At 42.6% G+C, this 21,944-nt stretch overlaps 1 protein-coding gene across 1 annotated transcript in view; it reads left to right on the forward strand.

Moving 5' to 3' along the window:
- ctnna1 (catenin (cadherin-associated protein), alpha 1) overlaps positions 1 to 21,944 on the forward strand; it is a 147,063-nt gene that overhangs the window by 87,896 nt on the left and 37,223 nt on the right. Inside the window, exons 10-14 of the mRNA XM_036576923.1 lie at positions 713 to 805; positions 1,143 to 1,299; positions 4,124 to 4,324; positions 8,182 to 8,333; positions 17,046 to 17,156. Coding sequence (XP_036432816.1) covers positions 713 to 805; positions 1,143 to 1,299; positions 4,124 to 4,324; positions 8,182 to 8,333; positions 17,046 to 17,156 — 714 coding nt within the window. The remainder of the gene's footprint in view (positions 1 to 712; positions 806 to 1,142; positions 1,300 to 4,123; positions 4,325 to 8,181; positions 8,334 to 17,045; positions 17,157 to 21,944) is intronic.

The raw sequence follows: 21,944 nt of genomic DNA on the forward strand, positions 1-21,944 counted from the left end.
TATACCAGCATACAGGGCTGAAAGATCATTGATTTTATTGTCAGGGCTCAACAATTGGCAGTCCAACACACTGCATTCAGCATTTAAACCTCAAAGCCTAAAAAACTGATGTCTTGGTCTTTTTTGTGAAAACAAAGTCTTGTAACTTGATATATAACTAATAATCACATTTTAATCACAATAGCAATATTTTCTCCAAATTATTCGGTCCTCCTGGTATAGTGTTAGTGATAACATACAGCTGTGTTGTGTTTTTTCTGTTTTAGCTGTATATGTACGTAGCATGTTAACTGCAATGTGTAATAGTTAATGTTTGGGCTTCAAATTACTTTGAATGTTTTGAAATACATATAAATGTGCGTAGACAATAGAACAGTTCAGTCAGAAACTTATGTTTGTGAGACATTGTTTTAGCAAATGGCACCAGTGCTTATAAAGCCATTAACTTTTTTAAGGCGCCTGATTTATCTGCAAAACATTGACCTCCTCTGTTGTGTGATCTCTTACTCTCTACACCTGCTGTGTGGTTTGTTAACTCTGTGAAATCTTTGTCAGCTGTGCTTTTGTCTTACATTTCATAAACCAATAGAACGAAAGAGAGTGAGAGTGAATGTGTGTTGGCGTGCGGAAGTGTGTGGAAGTCCTGATTCTCACAGGCTGCCGTGCTCACGGCTACAACTGTTCAGTAATGTGTGTGTCTCTTTTGTTTTAGGTGGCTAACTTGGCATGCTCCATCTCCAATAATGAGGAGGGCGTGAAGCTGGTCCGCATGGCCGCTTCCCAGCTGGAGACCCTGTGCCCTCAGGTACATGACGCTCCCCCCTTCGCCCCTCGCCCCCTCCGCTGCGGCCTGTGACATCTTTTTCATCTCCACTCTAATTACTCCCATTCATCCTCCTGCTTTGATCTCGACAAATGGGGCTCTCCGCTAAAAACAAGCCACGATTAATTGCAGCCGCTCTATAATGGCTAACAACGAATTACTCTGTTTTATATATGGAGGACAATAAGAGCAACAACAACAACAAAACAGGGATAAAAGAAAAGGGGCAACCGATAATTAAGCTATACAAATTCAACTTTGTATTTTTTCTTTTTTATGCCCTGACAACAGAGTAATTATTCTAAATGGGTAATTGCAGGTGATTAACGCTGCCCTGGCCCTGGCTGCCAAGCCCAACAGCAAGGTGGCGCAGGATAATATGGACCTGTTTAAGGAACAGTGGGAGAAACAGGTGCGCGTGCTCACGGATGCCGTCGACGACATCACTTCCATCGACGACTTCCTCTCCGTGTCCGGTAAGCCCACGGGAGCCTAATGATCCAGTGTGCTGTTGCTAAACATTGGGTCATTGTTAGCTTTGATTTCCAGGCAATGCTGCTTCCTGGCTGTGTTGGACTGGCATTAGCAATCACCTCTGCCTTTTGGGAGTAGGTGGCGTGTTCACATACGTGTTGAATAGCTTTCATATGCTGCCTCAGTGTCATTCACTACATTTAGATAAACACTTGTGGTTTGATAGAAGTCCAAGATATGGTCATTTAAACACCATGGCTTGATTGTGATGTTCCAACCAAGTCTGCCTAAGCTTAGCAAAATTGAAATATGTGCTTCAGGCCAATTCTATTTAAGATGGTGTTGGACATGTAAACACTCACTGACTCTCATGCAAAGTGTTTGAAATATTTTGCAGCATTTTCCACTGTACCATAAATGTGATGACAGCTTTGAAGTTAAACTATGCTGGCATGCGTGTATATAGGGACTGTATGTGAGCTAGCGTTTTATTCAGCTCGCATTGTTTCATGTTTCATGTATTTCAGGTTCAGCATGTTAAGGGGTAATTCCATCAGTTTTTTTTAAAGTTCTGCTTATTTTGGGATTCACTGTAGAGAGACTTTCTGCTTATTTGGGGTTCACTGTAGAGAAACTTACCATGTCAGATGTCTTTACAGTGGTGGTGATTGGAACCAGACGTCACAATGTCTACAACACAAATATAGACATTTTATTTACGATCTAAAACCACCAGTGAACCTACACGAGTCTTCTCTACACGAGTTTTGTATGGAATGTTGTTGATGGTGAAGCAGCGTTAAATCTGAAAATTTTGAAAATACCTTCTAGGCCGTCTTGGACATTGTATCAATTTCCAGTTCATGTGATGACATACTGTGAGAAGGAGTTGAAAGGAATTAAACTCTTTAAACTTTTGATTCCTCTGACCACTACTGCGGTTCACATCAAAGCACTCCGAATGACTTTGTTTACGTCTTTACTACTAAATTATGCAGAAGTTTTAAAGAAATCTGTGGAATACATCTTGAAGCCCTTTTTTTGAGCGTGACTTTTCCAGAGAAGGTCTGATGTTGTAACATGTAAGGTATTTGATTGGTCGATCTGTACAAGATAAAGTATCTGTATAATTTCCCCAAAAAAATCCAGGTAGACATTGAATTTGTCAGCGTTAAGATTATAAGTTAGCAGGTCCAAAACAAACAGCAAAACCCTGTACTATATATAGCATTAAGCTAGTAAAGTTCATTCAGCTTAGCAGATGTTGCCCAACAGGATAGAAATGGCAGAAATTTCCTTGCGAGAGGTACAGAATTCATTTTCCTTCTCTTTATATTTCCTCTTTATCTCCTTATATTCTAATTAGGCCATCACCAAAATTGTTGTGGATTATTTTTTTAAAACTTGTAGATAAAGGAAATGTGCCAAATCGAGCTCCAAATCGAGCTTCGCCTTCCGATCGCCAGAAATAGGTGACCGCTGTCCATCAGCAGATATGTCAATCCGTCTGTCCGTCTTAATGTTTGGTCAAATCAAGCAGGGCTGCTTGTACAAAGGGATCTCTGGGTGCAGTGAATTACAGAAGGTAATTCATTCTAGAATTATTACTTAGGCTGGTAAAAACTACAGGCATTGCAGATGTAGATTTGATTAAAATCATTGATCTTATCAGTAATCACTCAAATTACAGCACTGTCTTTACTGCTGACAATCCTGCTCAAATACAGCTTCAGATGAAGAGCTTTTAACAGGCTATTCTGTGCGTCTAAACATAACTGGCATGCTTTATAAGTTACCCCAGAAGTCATTAATCCAATATTTCATTTTAGCCTCTTTTTAGCTACCATATAGCAGCCCTGTAGGTTTGATATTAGCTGTCCTAGTTAGTGAGCAGATCATACAGAATGAGTGGTGCGGTACTTAACAGGAATGAGAAATAGTGACCCCCCCGTCCCTCCAATAGAACTACTTATTTCACTCCACTTAGTTCTCTACTGAAATTGTAGTGGATCTGGTTGTCAGAGACGTAATCGAGGCTGCTTGACATGCACTCTGCATGTAAAACGAATTGAACCACTGACCACGTCTCGCCGTTCTTTACGTGCCCTCTTCCTCCTCTGTAGTAGAAATGGATTTTGTGATCCCCTTTTTAAACTGTTCTTAACCGACACACTAGGCTTCAACAATAGAGCACTCTAGTTCTCTGACATCTCCAGCCACAGAGGAGAAGGGGCTTTTAAGAACCATTAGCTAGATGGAGTTTCCTGGTATATTTTTACTCTGCTCTGAATAATGATTCCTCCGATGTCTACTCAGCTCCTTAAAGATGATCTGAATGCGCTTGCCACGTATGGAGCGCTTGATTAGCCCCTTTTGGGCCAGACAAAAGCACTCGAGGCTCAGCGTGGTGTTGTGGCATTGACATCCTGTCACGTGTGTGAAGACACATGAGCTGCTTGTCAAGCTTGGCCTTAAGGAGTGCTGAACGGAGCGACGCAGCTCACCTCCATCCAAGGACACACCATGCTTTACACACAATGTCGATTTGCATTTTACAGGCTGCCATTAATAAGCCTTCCTGTGCGTTTGGTCTTCTGTGTTTTTTTTTTTTCCTCTCCACCTGCCCTTGTGATTTCCAATTAACGTTCTTAAGCCAGATCCGATGCAAGCGCAGCATGAAGAATGAGGATTTCCCGCCTTAGCTCGTCACGTTTAGGCCATTACGGACATTTTGCCTAACACGTCCTTGATGTAGAGATGGGGTCATTTCGGCCCCCTCCCCCCTTGTTTGTTTGACTGATTTGTTTGGTAATCTGTTTGTTTTAGAAAACCATATCCTGGAGGATGTGAATAAGTGCGTGATCGCCCTGCAGGAGAAGGATGTGGATGGACTGGACCGCACCGCTGGGGCCATCCGAGGCCGCGCAGCTCGCGTTGTCCACGTGGTCACCTCCGAAATGGACAACTACGAGCCCGGTGTCTACACAGAGAAAGTTCTGGAAGCCACTAAACTGCTGACTGAAACAGGTACAGTCCTCAGCCTCCATAGGTCAAAAGTTTGGAAGCACTGTTTAAAATAATATAAACCGATTTGTTGCACATACATGTAGAAAATTAATCTGTTTTGATGTGGCTACTCTACAACTTCATGGCTTTCAAATAATTCATAGGGAAAAATGAATGATGAGCAGAGCTGTAGATGATCTCATAATAACTAAGAAAGCTGTCTAACGTTTAAGAATGAAGTACACTCTCAGAAATAAACGTGCTACACTGTCATTGGGGCAGTTCGCCTCTTGTTACTGGGGTGGGACCCTCAAGGGTACATCTCAGTATCTTAAGTCAGGGAGCATTATTGTACCATAATCCAATGAAGTTCTATTTCTGTTGACTCCACACACCCTGTCTCAACTCCAGGCTTTTTATTTTATTGTTCTGTTTTGAAACATTAGGTTATGAAAAGGTATAAATACATACTTTTCACCTGGAAAAAACTTTTGCAATTGGACCTTACACCACTGTTGTACCTTTGTGGGAACATTTACATTGTTTGTAACTTACTGAATGAAAAATGTACCACACAGAACCTTTATTTCTAACAGTGGAGTAGTAAAATATCCAGAATGCCCAGCACAGGTGGCAATCTAAAGGTTGACAGCTAGAATAAATGGCCATAAATATAAGGTGATATTCATTCTCTAATAATGTCTTATTGTTTTAAATTAATAATCAGTGCACCATCTAACACGCCAACGCTTGCCGTTGGGCATCCCATTCTATTAGTCAGTGCTAAGTCTAAGGAGACTATACAAGCTGTGTGTTAAGCATTGGTAGTGTAGCTCAGAGGAAAAACCGTGGCAAAAGTGTTGTTGCTTGCAATTGTTACATTCTGTTTGCTATCCAGTCAGTGTTACAGCCTGTACTGCGAAGAACAGCACTCACGAGAGCACAGCTATGTAGGCTAACAGCATAATAACAGAATGCCTCGCTCTTAAAGGCTATAATGCGCCATAAAGCAGCCTTTATTGTTCCAGTCTTCAAATCAGGTTTTCTCACACCTGAATTGAGGTGTTATACATGCCTAATGTTTAATGGTAGATGTCGTCAGCTGTGTACGTTCTGTCTTGCCAGCACAGAAGGCAGGTCCTCCCATATTGAAAACATTAATTATAAATATGAATGTGCCTCTGACAAATAACCACTGTGTGCCAATTTGCCTAAGAGTGCATTGAGTGCTCAGAGCTCGAGTGAAGTCATTTAAGGTAATAATTATTGTAAAATTATCACTGAAATTGAATGACTGATACACAGTTGCCTGGTAGCTCAAGAACGGCCTTGTTCTCTTAAGCTTTATTCATATCTCAGTCCTAGTCTGTAGATGTAGGTCTTAATAATGAAAAGCTGAAGTGGCCCTTACACAAGCTGTCGCAGTTGTGGAAATGAGGAAATTTGGTATTTCTTGGAGATAAAAGTCTTAATTTGTTGAAGTTTTCAGTGTGATCTGCACATTCAAGGCTCTTGTGCCTGCAAATCATGGGTCCATTTAAATTCTGCAGCCTCACAGATGGTGTATAGTGGCCCACACAGTCAGAAGATTCAGAAGGTCCTGCTGAGATATGTAGACTGTCTGCTGTATCTTGAAGAAAAGCATGTCCTGGACTAAACTGCTAGGCCAGATTAAGGAGGGGGCAGAGGAAGAAAGCAAGAAGACTCACATGCGTTGTGACACTGAAGGCTGCCTTAACATCTTTCAAACCTCATTTCCCCCAGAGCCTGCAGCCTGGCCGCAAACCTTTTTTGATGCAGAGGCCAAAATGTTCCACTTTTCCCCCTCATTTCTTCTCTTACACTCTCTCGCTTTCTTTCTCGCTTTATCACTGTCTCTCTCTCTCTGTGTTGTTCTTGTGCCCTCTCTCTTGCTTGCTTGCTCGCTCTCTCTCTGTCTACCTTTCATTTTCAGACTCTCTCTCTCTCTCTCTCTCTCTGTCTACCTTTCATTTTCGGACGCTCTCGCTCTCTGTCTGCCTCTCATTCTTGGGCTCTCGCTCTCTGTCTGCCTCTCATTCTTGGGCTCTAGCTTTCTGTCTGCCTCTCATTCTTGGGCTCTCGCTCTCTGTCTGCCTCTCATTCTTGGGCTCTCGCTCTCTGTCTGCCTCTCATTCTTGGGCTCTCGCTCTCTCTCTTGCTCTCTGCCTGCCTCTCATTCTTGGGCTCTCGCTCTCTCTCTTGCTCTCTGCCTGCCTCTCATTCTTGGGCTCTTGCTCTCTGCCTGCCTCTCATTCTTGGGCTCTTGCTCTCTATCTGCCTCTCATTCTTGGGCTCTCTGCTCTCTCTCCCTGCCTCTCATTCTTGGGCTCTGCTGCTCTCTCCTGTCTGCCTCTCATTCTTGGGCTCTCGCTCTCTGCCTGCCTCTCATTCTTGGGCTCTCGCTCTCTCTTGCTCTCTGCCTGCCTCTCATTCTTGGGCTCTCGCTCTCTCTTGCTCTCTGCCTGCCTCTCATTCTTGGGCTCTCGCTCTCTCTCTTGCTCTCTGTCTGCCTCTCATTCTTGGGCTCTTGCTCTCTCTCTTGCTCTCTCTCTACCTCTCTCTCTCTCTCTCCCTCTCTCTCTCACTGTCTTTGTTGCTCGCTCTCTCAGTGCAGTTGTAAATTGTGACTGCATAACTCCAGAGGGAGGGTCTATTACCTCACGCATGGGGAGATGTGAAAGAATTGGTTGGCCTTTGCTTCCCAAAATGGTTAAGCAGACTGTTATAGATCACGCTAAATCGAGCACCTCATTTTACAAAATTAGGGGACGGTTTGTCTCAAATCACCTCATACAAGCACATTTCCCCTGTGTGTCTGTGAGTGTGTAGCTCTCTCACTCTCTCTCTCTTTCTCTTTCCTTTCCCTGTTCTCTCCTCCCTCATTCTCTCTTACTCTTTCATCTCTTCTTCTTGCTCTCTGTCACTCCTTAGGTCCTTTCTGTTCTGTCTCTCTCTCTCTCTCTCTTTCTCTCTCATATGTAAGGAAAAATGCAGTAGATGAGCAAACAGCAGGAACCCCGTTCAGCCATAAAAGCTTTTTGTAATCACCACCCAAAATCCAATTAATTATTAAACAGGCAATCTGTTTGTTCGTTTCGCCGCTTTGAAAAAAAGAAGAAACCCGAAAGAACCAAATTGAGTGTTCCCTGTGGTGGCCTGTCTGGCGGATATTAGCCTCTGCTGTGGATTTCCACAGCATGGCCAGTGTTGGGAGCTCTGAGCTCCGCTCTATGACCTCATCCAGTGCACTGGGTGAGGATTAAAGAAGGGAAATTGCATCTCTTGCATATTAAAGCATAAGCAGTCCTTTGGTAACGTTGTAGCTCCCTGTAGGCTTCCTGAATAGTTCTCCGCTGAAGCCGTCAGCTTTGAGTGTGTGTAATACAAGTCTGTGTGTGTATGTGTGTGTTTTGTTGCCACCTGTCTCTTAACTGATTAATTTAACAGACAGCCTTAAGAGTACTTTCATCTGCTATTCTTGGCTCTAAGAGGTAGCTGATTAAAAGTTTGCCCCAAGTGCTCATTAAACTCCAGCAGTCGACCAGCCCTCAGTGAATCATGGGGCTGGGTTAGTGCCGTCTCGCTGTAGCCAATTCAGAGAGCGTGAATAAAAATCGCTTTCATTGAGGAAAATTCAGCCATAGATTTCCGTGGAGCGTCGTCTTCTCTTTTTTTTTGTAATTGAATGCAAGTTTCTGAATTGGACTGTAATTATAGGTGTTGAATTGGGTGAATTGAAATGATGTCGATCCGAAGCCCTTTGACTTTCGAGTGGTAGAGGCTTGGTTTCAGTGGAGTAATTGGAGTTGTCTGTTAATTTAATTTTTGGTGCACTGTTTGTGTGTCTGTGTGTGCAGTGATGCCTCGTTTTACCGAGCAAGTGGAGGCAGCGGTGGAGGCTCTCAGCGCTAACCCCTCCCAGCCTGTGGATGAGAACGAGTTCATTGATGCCTCCCGCCTGGTTTACGATGGTGTGAGAGACATCAGGAAGGCTGTACTCATGATCCGGGTGAGCAGAGAATGTCTTGTATTTTTGCTGTTTCACAGTCTCATCTGTTTGTTTTTTTTAAGGAGGTTTAAAGTCAGTGTACATCTGAAATCATAATGTATTCTCCTTCCGTACTGTGATGTATTTCAAAGTGAAACACGATATCAGGGAGGTTCTTAAAGCTAGCTGAGCGTTTCCTCTTGATAGGTGAGGGTGATGGTAGGGAAGCGTGAAACATAGTGTTGGTTAAACACATGAACCTGACAAGCTTGGTACTGTTACAACAAAAAAAAACAGCTTGTTTTATCAGTTTCAGCATGTACAGCTGGAGCTCTGTGTGTGCTACCATGTTTTCTATCACTGTATAAAACATGCACAGGGCTTCCTTTCTAGTTGGATGCCCAGTGTTTATTTCAGAGCATGCACAATTTGGATCAGATTAGCAAACACCCATCTGATTTGTGACTTAGGCTACGTTTACACAGCAGGTGAAAGTGGCCCAAACCTGACTTTCTATTTTGTTTGGCTGTCACAATATCTTTTAAACGTGAACTGACCCGCATGCGCAGAAGATCAGTGCTTAACGCTGCTTCACGTGCCTCATCCAGAGGTACACAATCATGAGTTTGAACGAATGGCAGTTGAGCCAGCTGTAAAAAGGGAACATTTATTCATGTTTTGAGGTATCAGCAGCACGAAAATTATGACTAATGTTGAGGTGGATTGACGTAAAAGTCGCATGAATTCCGATCTGGCTGTTCAGACCGAGTTGCATTGCTGCATATCGGTTATTAACAGAAAAGAATACATAACATGGCAGAAATGTCCTTTTTGCCTTTGTGTTAAAGGCTTAAAACCATAATTCATAATTTAATGATCTAATTATTTAATGATCTAATTTTTCCCTGCTTGTTGTTTCACATTGATGTAAACAAAACTCAGAAGGCGTTTTAGAGACAGGCCAAATCGTTACATTGCGATCAAAGATTACGGAAAAACAAGGATATCGTCTTTTAAATGATACATGAGGAATTGTGCTAAATATGATCAGGGACATGAACCAACAATGACTATTAGACATCAGTTTTGATTTCAGGTTGTTATAAGGTTATACAGGACTTGAACTAATAAAACTGACTGAGCAGATAAGCCCAGTAGAAGCCTCCTTTGTTATCCTATCCTTTTTCTGTCTAGAGGTTCTCCGGTACAGGACTGAGTAGGTATAGTTTAATTTAGTCAGCGTTCACTTTAGTGTGATTAAGATCATGGATCTGCCACATTATGCAGAAAGAAACTAATGTATTGTCTTAAGTACATGAAAGAGAGGCTTCTGCATGTAGACTTATTGTTAAATAATGACATTTCTAAAACTTTTATCACATATTATTATTATTATTATTATTATTATTATTATTATTATCATCATCATCAAAGTAGATGTAGTTGTTAGAGGATGAGTGGCCTTTTACCTGCATAAGGAGCGTAAGATGAGCAGATCCCTGCTTCCATTCAAGCTCTCTTCCACTCGGGCGTTCACTAATGCTCAAACAATGAGCACTCAGCATTCCCAGCCCATCGTTAAGGGAAACTGCTTGACCCTGGACCACCTCACTCCACGACCGGGAGCCGCTAGGTTAAAGCTTGTTAATTGAGGCAAATTTCATCTCTCATAGTTTCCACCATAATGAGCTTTCAGTTAATCGTAAAGATAACTCCACACCCTTTGGAGTAATTGGCTCGTGGTGTTTGGGAATGTTATTATTTTTTTATTAATGGAAAGTTGAAATGTAGAGCGCTGCGTGTCTCGGATGATGAAGCACAATGAGGAAGTGATTAAGAGGAATTTTGGATCCATGGCCCTTCTTCCTTCATCACCACCCCTTCCTTTTTTTTTTAATCTGATTGCAGGGGCTTTCCTACACTCCCCCAAGGGCATTGGAGCTCTCTCTACATGTTCCATTTACCTCACTTTGCCACTTTGATTACATTTACACTTTGTTTGCAAGCCTCCGTCAAGATCTTCCGTTCAGTCCCCCTCGGTGTGCAAACCCACATTGATGCTGTTTTGTTCCTGGTTAGATTGCACAGCCAAATAGTACCAGTGCTCTCATTAATAACAGGAGGCTTGAATTTGATAAGCACCAAATTAGATGGGGGAACAATTATGCTGTATTTGCATTATAATAAGTAATTGATTTCAAGAATAGGGGCTTAATTAGCTTTTTTTTTCATTTCAACTACACAGCGCACGGGGAAAGGCGCCCTAGTACTGTATTCGATTTCTTTTCCTAACCTGCTCCACTGTTATCCTGATTGATTAAGTAGTTAAGGTGAGGCCCTGAGGCACCCTAACTCTACCAGCCTGCTGTGGGAGGACTTTGGCTGTAACTAACCGTGTTTCTGCTTATGCTGGAGCACTGCGCAGGGCTCTAATCTCCATTGGCCTTCATTGGCAGAATAATGAGTTGATGCTTTATTTCACAGATTTCAGACTCATTGTTGCAGAAATTGCCATTTTATTAAGATGAGCGTTTAAGCTGTTGTGGCGTCTTCCAAGATGCTACCTACCAGGGCAGCAGGGTTCTGGCTCTCATTTTCACACTCCATACAACAGAGCTTTCTAAAGGCTTACAGTGAAGTTTAACTTTATTACCAAACATCCAACAAGCAGTAAATAAATCCATAAATTACCTGTCCTGATCCAGACAAAACAAGAGAAGTTACTCTGTCCCCTCCTCTGCTGACCTTAGATAAGTTTCCTGCCTGTCTTTGTACTGATGACTGTGTACTGAGAACTGTTATACTCTCTATAGCAATTCCAGAAAAACTTTCAAATGCTATCAGACCCTATCAAAATCTCATCAGTGATGCATTGAAGGGCTGTGCCTTTCTCCTGTAACTCATCAAAAGTCCCAGTGTATTTGGTGAGCGTGCATATTCATGCTGGAGATAGTAAAATGGATCAGCATGTGGAACTGAAGCTTTTGTGTGCTACAGTGTTTCCTGTCACTGCACTCCATGCTGCCTGTATTGTTTGACACACTGTGATAGTTTCTGAGCGAGTGTGTGCACACTCAACACATTTTACCTGGCTGTAAAAACACTGATTATTGCCTTGTTTCATCTCCACAGTGAAAGGCCACTGATGTGAAGTGTTTTTGTTGATGTGATGTATGTTCTTAGAGAAACAAACAAATCCATCTAAAAAGTTTATGTATCAAAATACATGTGACAACAGCATTGAACTGTCCAATTTAAATGGCTGAAATGGACATTTTTCGAGTAATCATTAACAAGTTGATAAATGGAATATTTGGACCGGAAATGGGTCCCTCTATGCTCTTCAGGGCAGTATTATCTATTATTACAATTAGTGTCCGAATCGCAAGATTGAATTTTAGAGTGAATTTGAGGGCACATCAATCTCTCACAGTGCACTCATAATTTCTTGTGAGCACTGTACCTTACCACGTTGGCTAAATGTATTCCAAAGTCCACTGCAAGCCTGCGGGCAGAGACATTAGCTTGTGTTAATATTAGCTAATGAACCATTAAAAACAAAACTTACTAGACTCTACAGCAGCTTCATACATCTAAAAACAAAGACCATTTACTGCCTGCTGCTCATTGTAGAGAACACTGAATGGTAACTGTTGTAGGTAACCATGGTCATGGACCAAGAATGAAACGTGTAGCGAAGTTTTATACATTTTTTATATAATTAAATAACTACATAGCTGATTTTTCATTAAATACTGGTGATATCGTTTAAAAGTAGAAGGAATATTAGTTGTGGATATACCACTGTTCTTTTACAGTGTTTTGCACAATGGCAAATCAACAAAAGCCTTTATATTGTGGAAATACAGCGGTCAAAATTAGAGAACAGTAAACATTGTAGCAGAAAAGAAGCTCACAAATACGTTTTTTTTGATGGTTACGGTTTTCAAAAATTAGTAGGAAGTGTAGAGAGGCCCTTGCTTTGAGTGACTTCAGTACATCTGCACCCACAAGACATCACCAGTTTCTCACGCTGCTCTGGTTTGGTCTTGTTCCACTCTACTTCCAGTCTCTTCCACAGTTTGGCAACTGTAGTGGGTTTCTTAGCCATAACTTTGTCACTAGTGATCTTCCAGAGATTCTTGATTGGGTTCAGATCAGAACTCAGGGTTGCCCATTACTCATTTTGCAGTGAGACAAGGGGAATTGTCTGGCATGAAAAACTGCTGGTCGATTGGGAGATATTCGCAGGGAAGGAACCGTGTGTCGGCGAAGGAGGTTCTGATAAACATTAACGTTCACTTGGCCATGTAGCTGTATAAGACGCCCAACTCCTGCTGCAGAAAACATCCCCCACACCGGGACACTTCCTCATCCAAACTGAACTGACTTCTTCACAAACTTCAGGCTCAGTCTTTTTCCCAGTTTGATGCCGAACATATTGTTTCCCATCTCACCCAACTTGTTCACGTTACTGAATATTGGACCAGTTCTCTTCTATCTACACAACGTGTCCCTCAGCGAAGGTTACTTTAGCCTTTTTATTCCTTCTGCTGATGAGAGACTTGGTTATCGCGGAGTTGGCTTTCAGTCCGAATTCTCTCAGACGACGAGACCCTGTATGCCGAGGCAGAGCCTTGCCCTGTTGCGTGCTGAATTGGCAAGCAATTCCAGTTGCAGTGTTGAGCTGATTCCCCATCGAGAGTCTCCATATCATCCTGCTCTCTTGTGCATTTGTCTTACGTGGACGACCAGCATTTTTGGGAGACTTGAATGAATTAGTGTCACTGTAAAGCTTCAGTGTTCCAGAAAGCACGCTCTTGAAACGACCAGTTTCTCTTGCAGCAGCAGGAAGAATCATCCCTTTGGCCTTCATCTGAGCAACCTGCTGTTGCAGGGTTTGTCACTTTACAGTGACTCGCCATCTTGCAAAATGATTACGACTGTGGCCAGATAAGTAGGGTTTGTCAGATGACTAAGGAAATTAGCACCAGATGCCAGATCAGCACCAAAAACTGTGAAGTGGCCCAAGTGTGTTCTAATTTTGAGCACACTTGTCTTTGAGATTTTACACGTTTCACTTAAGTTGTTTATATTGTGATGCAGAACATTTTTATATGATTAAATATGCTTCACCTACATCCCTTCTGTTCATGTTAGGATCATTTTAATTTGGGATTAGCCGTCATTTTGATTCTGAAGTGAGGGTCTGTTACAGTCAAAGCCAAAGATTTTTCAAAGACAGTAAGAAAAATCAAAGAGCCAAAGAAACTTGCTGCTCTCTAGTTTGCATTCCTTGTCTCTGTGAGCAGACCCTGTCCACCTCTCTCCCTCGAGTGGACAGGCCATGACTAGCGGTCTATCAGCCGGATTAACAGCCTCTTCAGAGCAGCGGCTCCGCCGGCCATTTCCCAGCCCTGCCACACTGCAGCTCCTCAATCCGAACAGACAAGTGGTGTGGCTTAGGCTGCTGGAGATGGACAGAGTCTTTAACCTCTGTAAGTGGAGCCCCGGACGTCTCCCGGTGTTTGACAGGCGCTGCAGCCGGCCGCCGCCGGGGATGTCTCTGGCACTAATGGTCCTGCCGAGGCACAGCGCCTCAACAGCCGGAGAGAGGCTCTCCCCGCCCGGGGACAGCCTGAGCCCACCTCACCATCCCCCGCAAAACGCCTCCAGCACACACAGCGCACACGCTGCTTATTCAAATGACAGTCCACTCTTGGCCCAGTTTGTTGACATGATGCATTTGCGCAGAACGAGGAAGAGAAAACTGTTTAGAATCATGGTTTTCCGTTATTTAACACTTCTTTTGTTACAGATACGTCAGATTGTAGACACCTGCTCATCCAGCAGTTCTTCAAAATGAAGGGTGTTAATAGGGTGTTTGTTTCTCCTTCGGTGCAGAAAAGGCTTGTATTCTTCTGGGAAGCCTTTACACTAGATATTGGAATGTTGCAACATTTATCCACAAGAGCTTTAGTGAGGTCAGGTACCAATGTTGGATGATCAGTTCTGGATCACTCCAACTCATCCCAAAGGTACAGGATGGAGCTCCATCACTCCAGAGAATGCAGTTCCCCTGCTGCACAGCTATATGTTGGGGGGAATTTAAACCCTGCTGTGGCTGACGCTTGGCATTGGGCATGGTGACCTGTTTACGTTGGCTGCTCCAGACCATCCCATTCTACTGATCAGTGCTCTTCTGTGCAGATTATACAGGCTGTGAATGCACAGTTGTGAATGCACAGCCTACTAATCCGTTAAAATTCAATTTATAGCTCAAATTGAACAAAATACGTCCATGTTTGCACCTCAGTCGGAATGGACTAGCCTGATTGAGGCCATTAGGAATACATTTTCTATCCGATTGATCGAGGTGGGTAATCCTGTAAATATAATCTGTTAAAAAGAAGAATAATAACCGTGTAAACACCGGTATCTGATTTCATTCCCAGTCGGAGAGTTTAAGTACGTTCTGATCATGTGCGTCACGTCATAGTGAAAGTTCATAACGGTCAACATGGCGGAGCAGAAACTGGTCTTCAGAGGAGACGAAGTTTATGCTCTGATCTTTAAAAGACGGCGGTGGGACGGACATCCAGGTTATGTGTGCCAGAACACGACGTCTTCCTCTCGGCCTTCTTTAATAAGGACATGTGAAGGTCGTTTTCCTGAGTCTGACATCGTTTTAAAGTAATTAAGAACACAAGCGCGCCAACTGAAAACTCATCTCACTCTGACTGGACCTCACATGATTTTCGCTGTCATTGTAACGTTTGCTCTGAGAGGTTCTCTACGCATGCGCGTCATTTTGGATCTCATTACTTGTAGCGTCAGTGTAAACGGAGACTTTTTTTTGGATTGTTGAGTAGAGTGAACATTTAAACACCTCCAATCTGTAATCTGAGTGTATTTAATCGGATGGGCAAAAATCTTTGCATGTAAACATAGCCAGTGATCAAAAGTAGGCTCATAGGTGCATCCTATCAGAGAGGCTCATGTTCCTCACACATGCTCAAATGAGTCCCTCAGGTGTGATGTTTATTGTTGTTACACTCCTAATTGTTAATATAATGGTTTACTCCAAACTTTGAAACGGTTGTATATGTAAGTTGTCCGTGATGCCTCTCGCCCTGTGCATAACATAACAGGAGGTCATTTATAATGAGCAGGAGAAGCGCAGCGGTTTGCACTGCTTTATCTGTTTCACTGATAACCCCACTTCCTCCCCAGGCTCCTCTCCAGAGATACCAAATGTATTCATGAAAACACATGCTGCTACCTTGTCCTGCAGTGGATTGTCATTGATACTCGCCGCAACGTCATCGTATTGCCCTCCCCGAGTGGCCACTACTGTCGTGCTGCACCCTTTATCTCTCTTCAGACTGGCCTGCTGGTTTCTATTCTCAGCATGGCTGAATCTCAAGCCTGTCAGAATCTCATCCTAAATGGATGCTATAGACAGTTGAATAAGCATGACTTGCAGCACCGACGGGATAATACATCCTTATCTGCCCGTATCTCTGCTCTCCCATATCAAGTTGAAATATATTTTCTTGTCAGTCAGGGGTATTTCCCCCCCCCTCTCCTTCGCTCTTCTTTCTCCCCCATTTCCTCGTGCAAAGCAAGTCGAGGCTACCTCAGGTTGAGAGTGCATACTAATAGGGGAGTGGAGTTATGAGCTGCATACTTGGCATTCAGTGCAGGAGTCGAGGAGAGGGAGGGAGGGAGAAAGAGAGAGAGAGGGGGAACGAGTGAGGCTGGGTGAAAGGATAAGGTGGCCACCTCACTTCACAACAGCCCTGATCATTTCTCTCTCTCTCTCTCTCGCTTTCTTTTTCCTCCCCCCTTCCTCTCACTGTCTCTCTCGGTCCTCATTCTTTTTTCTTTTTCCTCTTCTTTTCTCTCTTTCTCTTTCTTACTGCTTTTCCCTCATTCTCTCTTTCCTCTTTTAATTTCTCTTTCCCTTTATCTCTCGCCCCTTACTCTTTTGCTGTCACTGCTCCTGCCCTTTGTTTTTTCTTTGTCTCTTTTTCTCTTTCCTCTCCCCGTTTTCGTCTCTCATTCTCTCATACTCTCCATTTATCTTTCCTCTTTTTTTCATCTTTCTCCTCACTCTCTTGCTCTTTTCTGTATTCTTTTTTCCTTCTCCTCCTCCTTTCTCTCTCTTTCTCTCTTTCTCTCTCTCTCTGTCTCTCTCTCTCCTTTCTCTCTCACTCTCTTCTTTATCTCTCTCATTCTCTTCTTTTTCTCTCTCTCTCTCTCTCTCACTTTCTCTGTCTCTCTCTCTCCTTTCTCTCTCTCTCTCACTCTGTTCTCTCTCTCTCTCTCTCTCTCTCTCTCTCTCTCTCTCTCTCTCTCTCTCTCTCTCTCTCTCTCTCTCTCTCTCTCTCTCTCTCTCTCTCTGAGACCAGCGACAGATGGGAGTCTGATTGAAACGTTTTATTCCCAGTATGGCCTCTCACACTAGCTCATACTTCCCATACTCCCCACTTAAAATGCATAGGCAGCACATTACGTTTGATTTACAAATTCATTTGGAGTTTACAGTTGCCCAACCCCAGCACCGGCGGGGGGACATATATCTACTCCAGCCATCTAGCCGGCGAGACCTAAGCATTCCTCATAGATCATAAGCAGCCAGGGTTATTTAAAGATATTCAGATGCTTTGCTAACACGTCTCTCCTCCCTCTCCTCCCCCTCCTCCCCCTCCCTCCATATTTCTTCCGCAGACTCCAGAGGAGCTGGATGACTCTGACTTTGAGACCGAAGACTTTGACTCTCGCAGCAGGACCAGTGTGCAGACAGAGGATGACCAGCTCATTGCTGGACAGAGTGCCCGGGTAAGACAAAAGCCTCTGGGAGCATGATGTAGCTCAACTGGAGGTACATGCAGAAACACATAATCAATACAAACCCAACACTTCCCTAGGGCAGACCCACCAAGTTGTCAAATCAGTAACATTTTGGGCAGCTATGGTTCTATCAGTGCACTAATAAATATATCTGTGGTCCATTTGAATCTGTTCGTGCATAGCAGCAGTTGCGAGTTGGACAGAACTTCACTCCTAATTAATTTAGATTAAAGTTCAGACTTGGTGCTCAAGGTTGAGTTGGCAGTAATGCTATGCTTCCAAACTGAACTATGTCAGACTGGATTTATTGAAACCAGGCTGACTGAAAACAGTGAATTTGCTGCCGTGTTAGCAATGTCAGACTTACACAACCACACATTTTAACAGTGACCTTTCACATGGATAAAAAATAAATATTAGTTAAAATGAAAACATGCTAAATTTGTGTGTTTTGAATTTTAATTATGTGCAAGAATTCATTAGGTTTAATGGGATTTCTGTCAACGCTCTGTAAAGCTTGTCCAACCTAGCTACAGTTACGGCCATCGAGGATAGTTTGACTGTATTTATTCTTGTAATTATTTATTTATGATCAATTATGTGTACTTAGCTTATATAGAGAACAGAACACACAAAGCTGTCGAATTTAGACATTGAATCCAGTAATCTCTGGTAGTTGAACTGTTGATTTAACTGATTGGCCACCTGGTGTCTCACCTACCAGTGAGTACAAAATCCTGGACCGGAAAATGAATTCAGAGTCAAGATTTGAGGACCTCTGTCTATTCAGGCATTGTACTATTGTATTTTATTTGACTTGTATATTGGAACGTACAAGTTAATCTCAAAAATTAAGTCTTTTGAATGAGCAAGAAAACCATTAAGCAGGGACAACCGTACATTTACCATCCTAAAAGGAGGTCTTTTTCCCCTCAGGTCATCGCTTATGTTAGGAGAATGAATCAGTTGTGTAGTACCTTTATCATCATTATTGCTTTATTTATTTTATATATTCAATTTTAATAGGTTAATGTTTAGGAAGATGCTAAGACATGTTAGAGCTAAGTGCTTATAATCGATTAGCTTTTTTACTTTATCCAGCTTCTGGTTATTCATTGACAAAGAGCATATCTCCCTAGAATCTGTCATTATGCAAATCATAAGATTTCCATTTGTGCCTGAGTTCATTCATGCAGGATAAATGAGGCCTAAGTCATGGTTCTATTTGTCAGGAATCCCCATGGGTCAGATTCTACAGATCTTATGTAAGCAGTAAAAAGCAGCAGCACTTTATTTCCTCTCCCAGTTGTTTGAAATTATCGCCTTTTATTTCAGTCATTCTGACGGAGAAGAAATTGGCCAAACCTGCTTGTTTTTCGGTATGAATGATAAAATTTATCAGGAGCAATTTGGAGAACACTTGCGAGTATAAACGGTCCTTTTTCCAGATACTATGTATTAAGTGCCTTCTCAGAGGACAGGACTAGTTAAGGAGGAGAGGAGCAGTGCATTGGGGTTCTGTAATGATTTCTTATCACTCTATCTCCCTCTCTCTCTCTCTCTGGTCTCTGGTCTCTATCTCTCTCTCTCTGCTGGTCTCTATCTCTCTCTCTCTGCTCGTCTCTACTCTCTCTCTCTCTCTCTCTCACTCTCTCTCTCTCTCTGCTGGTCTCTCTCTCTCTCTCTGGTCTCTATCTCTCTCTCTCTCTCTCTCTGGTCTCTATCTCTCTCTCTCTCTCTCGTCTCTATCTCTCTCTCTCTCTCTCTCTCTCGTCTCTATCTCTCTCTCTCTCTCTCTTCTCTCTCTCTCTCTCTCTCTCTCTCTCTCTCTCTCGTCTCTATCTCTATCTCTCTCTCTCTCTCCCTGGTCTCTCTCTCTCTCTCTCTCTCTCTGGTCTCTATCTCTCTCTCTCTCTCTCTCTCTGGTCTCTATCTCTCTCTCTCTCTCTCTCTCGTCTCTCTCTCTCTCTCTCTCTCTCTCGTCTCTCTCTCTCTCTCTCTCTGCTGGTCTCTCCTCTAGTTAATGTTGCCACAAGCTCAACAGCCATAAATCCTGTCCTCCTCCATTCCTCCAGCTCTGTGTCCTCTGTTGCCGTGGTAATGCTTATGAAAATGCATCATGGCATGAATAGAGCGTAAGGACATATTTTGGTTTTTTTTTGTTTTTATGCTATTTTTTTCCTCCTTTTTTTTACTCCACAGCCTTATGTAATGTCGGTTGGTATAAGGTGGTTACGTCTCTCTCACGTTAGAGCGAGATTTGAAAGGAACCCAGTTGTACTTGGGGATCTTGTTAGGGCCGATTCAGTTTTCTTTGAACATGTTTCACTGGCTGATGCTAATTTGTGTGGCGCAGTTATGACGGGGGGAGAGTGAAGTCAAATATGGAGTTGAATCACACGTCATTCTCTCCAGGTGCTCTGAAAGGATTGCATTTTCTGTTTGTTCAAGTCTGTCACCTCTAGTCTTGACCTGAAACACTCTCTGGATCTCTGCCTCCTCTGAGCCAAACGTACAGTCTGCAGTCTTTAAAAGCACATTTTTCTGAAAAAATGCATCCAGCCGAATTTCTGTGTGCCACCTCATTAAATGCTGAGATATGAACACTGGATGACAATTCATCAGCCCCCTCTACCCTGTTTATCAACGGAAAGGGACCCCCGTAGGACCACCAGTGAGCTTAAGACCATTCTCAGCACAGCAGTGGCACTGTTGTGGTATTGTGTTTGGCGCTAGCACAAACATGTAAAAGGGAGGACTATAGTTGATAATAGAAATAATCTACAGTGCACTTACATGGTAGGTGTGCTTGATAAGATGGTCAGTGGTAAATGCACCTAATAACAAGTTAGTGTTCATATCACTGCTGTCGGAACAGCAGTGTAACTCTAAATTGGTAACCTAAGTAGATGAAAATTGTGCTTAACTTAATTGTCATTTAAGTCTCGAACACCACTATTTTTGGCTGCCTGCTAAATTTTTAGAAGGTCTATCTAGCACCGTGTTCTCAACCTGGTCCTCATGGCCCCCCAGACAGTCCATGTTTTTCCTTCATCCCTGTTTTTGAGTTGTGAATGTCTGGAGGGGCCTGCACGCCGGGTTGTGGGGGAAACTGATTTAGTAGAACCAATATCCTGGCTTCATGCGTACAATTTAAAAAAGTTCCTTGAAAGATAAACCTAAACAACTATTTTTATATCCGATACCATTGATGGAGTGTTTCTTTGTCTTTTACATTCCTACTAAGTTCCTAAGTTAATGTGATAAGTCCCCCCACCCCCACCCCCAAAATCTACCATTTATATTGGTCTGTTTATCAAATGTTCCCACAATGTAAGGGACCTATAGAGTTTGGCTTCATCACTGATTTTTAACGGGTTGTTGACTCATTCATTCATTTAAACTCATCTTGACTTTTTAACCTCTTGGGTTTGATGATTTGAGCTCATGATGCAGTCCTTTGTGGACTCCCGTCGGGCCTGAGAGAAGATCCTTTCATAAGCCTTCTCGATTGTGCCCAGCATCTCTTCTTTAATCGAGGGGCTCCTAATTTAATATATAGGGATGTTCCCCTGGAGATTCCGGTTATTTAGTTTACACTAGCAGCCGTGTGTTAGCTCGCCGACATTCCGCGCAGTGATGGAGGAAAGAAGAATGTTACATGTTCGAGTATGAAGCTAATATTAACAGCTCGAGTCAGACAGCAGTGGGAGAGGGCCTGGCTGTCCGGCCCTCATATTCATGGCTCAGCTTTATTTAAAAAGTGATGAACACATTTCCACGGCTTATTATTCGGCTGCAAATAAATGCCCCCTACTATTGATCCCTGCAGTGCTCGCGGCGGTAGGAATATAAAAGAAGTAAGCGTTCGCTCAAGACATCAGCCCAACCTCTGCGTTCGTGTGTAAGGGAGGGCTGTTCTGGATCATAGACTGTGCTGCGAAGCACTATCAAAAGGGGTTGTGATCCTTTTGCGATGTTTAGAAACATAAAATGCTTTCATAGCCCAGACATAACTTGCCCAAAATGGAACATCTTTCCTCCATATGGACTATATTGGTAAGGGGGAGAGATGGAATTGGTGAAAATGAGTCACTTTGTTGGACAAGTATGTGTGTATGAGAAATTTGTCTGGGTGAATGTAAATACGGAATACAAATAGCTGGCAAATGAACATGAATAAATAAAGCCACAGTCTCAAAATAGACCTTTCCAGAATGTACACTGAATGTAGAGGGTATTAACAGCAATATAGATCAGGTGGGACACGACTAACAGGTACAAATGTGCAAGAGTTCTTTAAGGAATAGATGAATGAACCCAGTGACAGACACGTAGCGAGGGATAATGCTATTCTACTGCTTTGCACAAATGCCAGTGTTGAGTAAATGTGTATATATTTTCAGGTTAAAAACCAAGTAAAAAAAGATAACCGACAATATAACGGACCAATATAACTGATCTGTCTTCATCTTTTTACAAAGGTTCCGTGTTTCCTGTTTAAAAACCGCAAGAGCAAAACCTTTTTTGGTAGGATTAGTTAAGGATAGGGTTAGTTTTAGAATTAGGCCTAAAGAAATATCAGTAATAAGTACTTAAATGTATTATGTTTTATATGCATAAATGTGTATACACATACACACAACAGGCATAATAATAGGAAATATAGTTATATCATCACTGTCAGGCCTAACCTTTGAATCTCCATAATGGTAACTTTGTAAAAGAAGGGGAAAAAATCTTGTAGTTCTTATGAAGACATTTTAATATTACTTG

The sequence above is a fragment of the Colossoma macropomum genome, unplaced genomic scaffold (assembly GCF_904425465.1).
Source record: "Colossoma macropomum unplaced genomic scaffold, Colossoma_macropomum, whole genome shotgun sequence".
Classification (NCBI taxonomy): domain Eukaryota; kingdom Metazoa; phylum Chordata; class Actinopteri; order Characiformes; family Serrasalmidae; genus Colossoma; species Colossoma macropomum.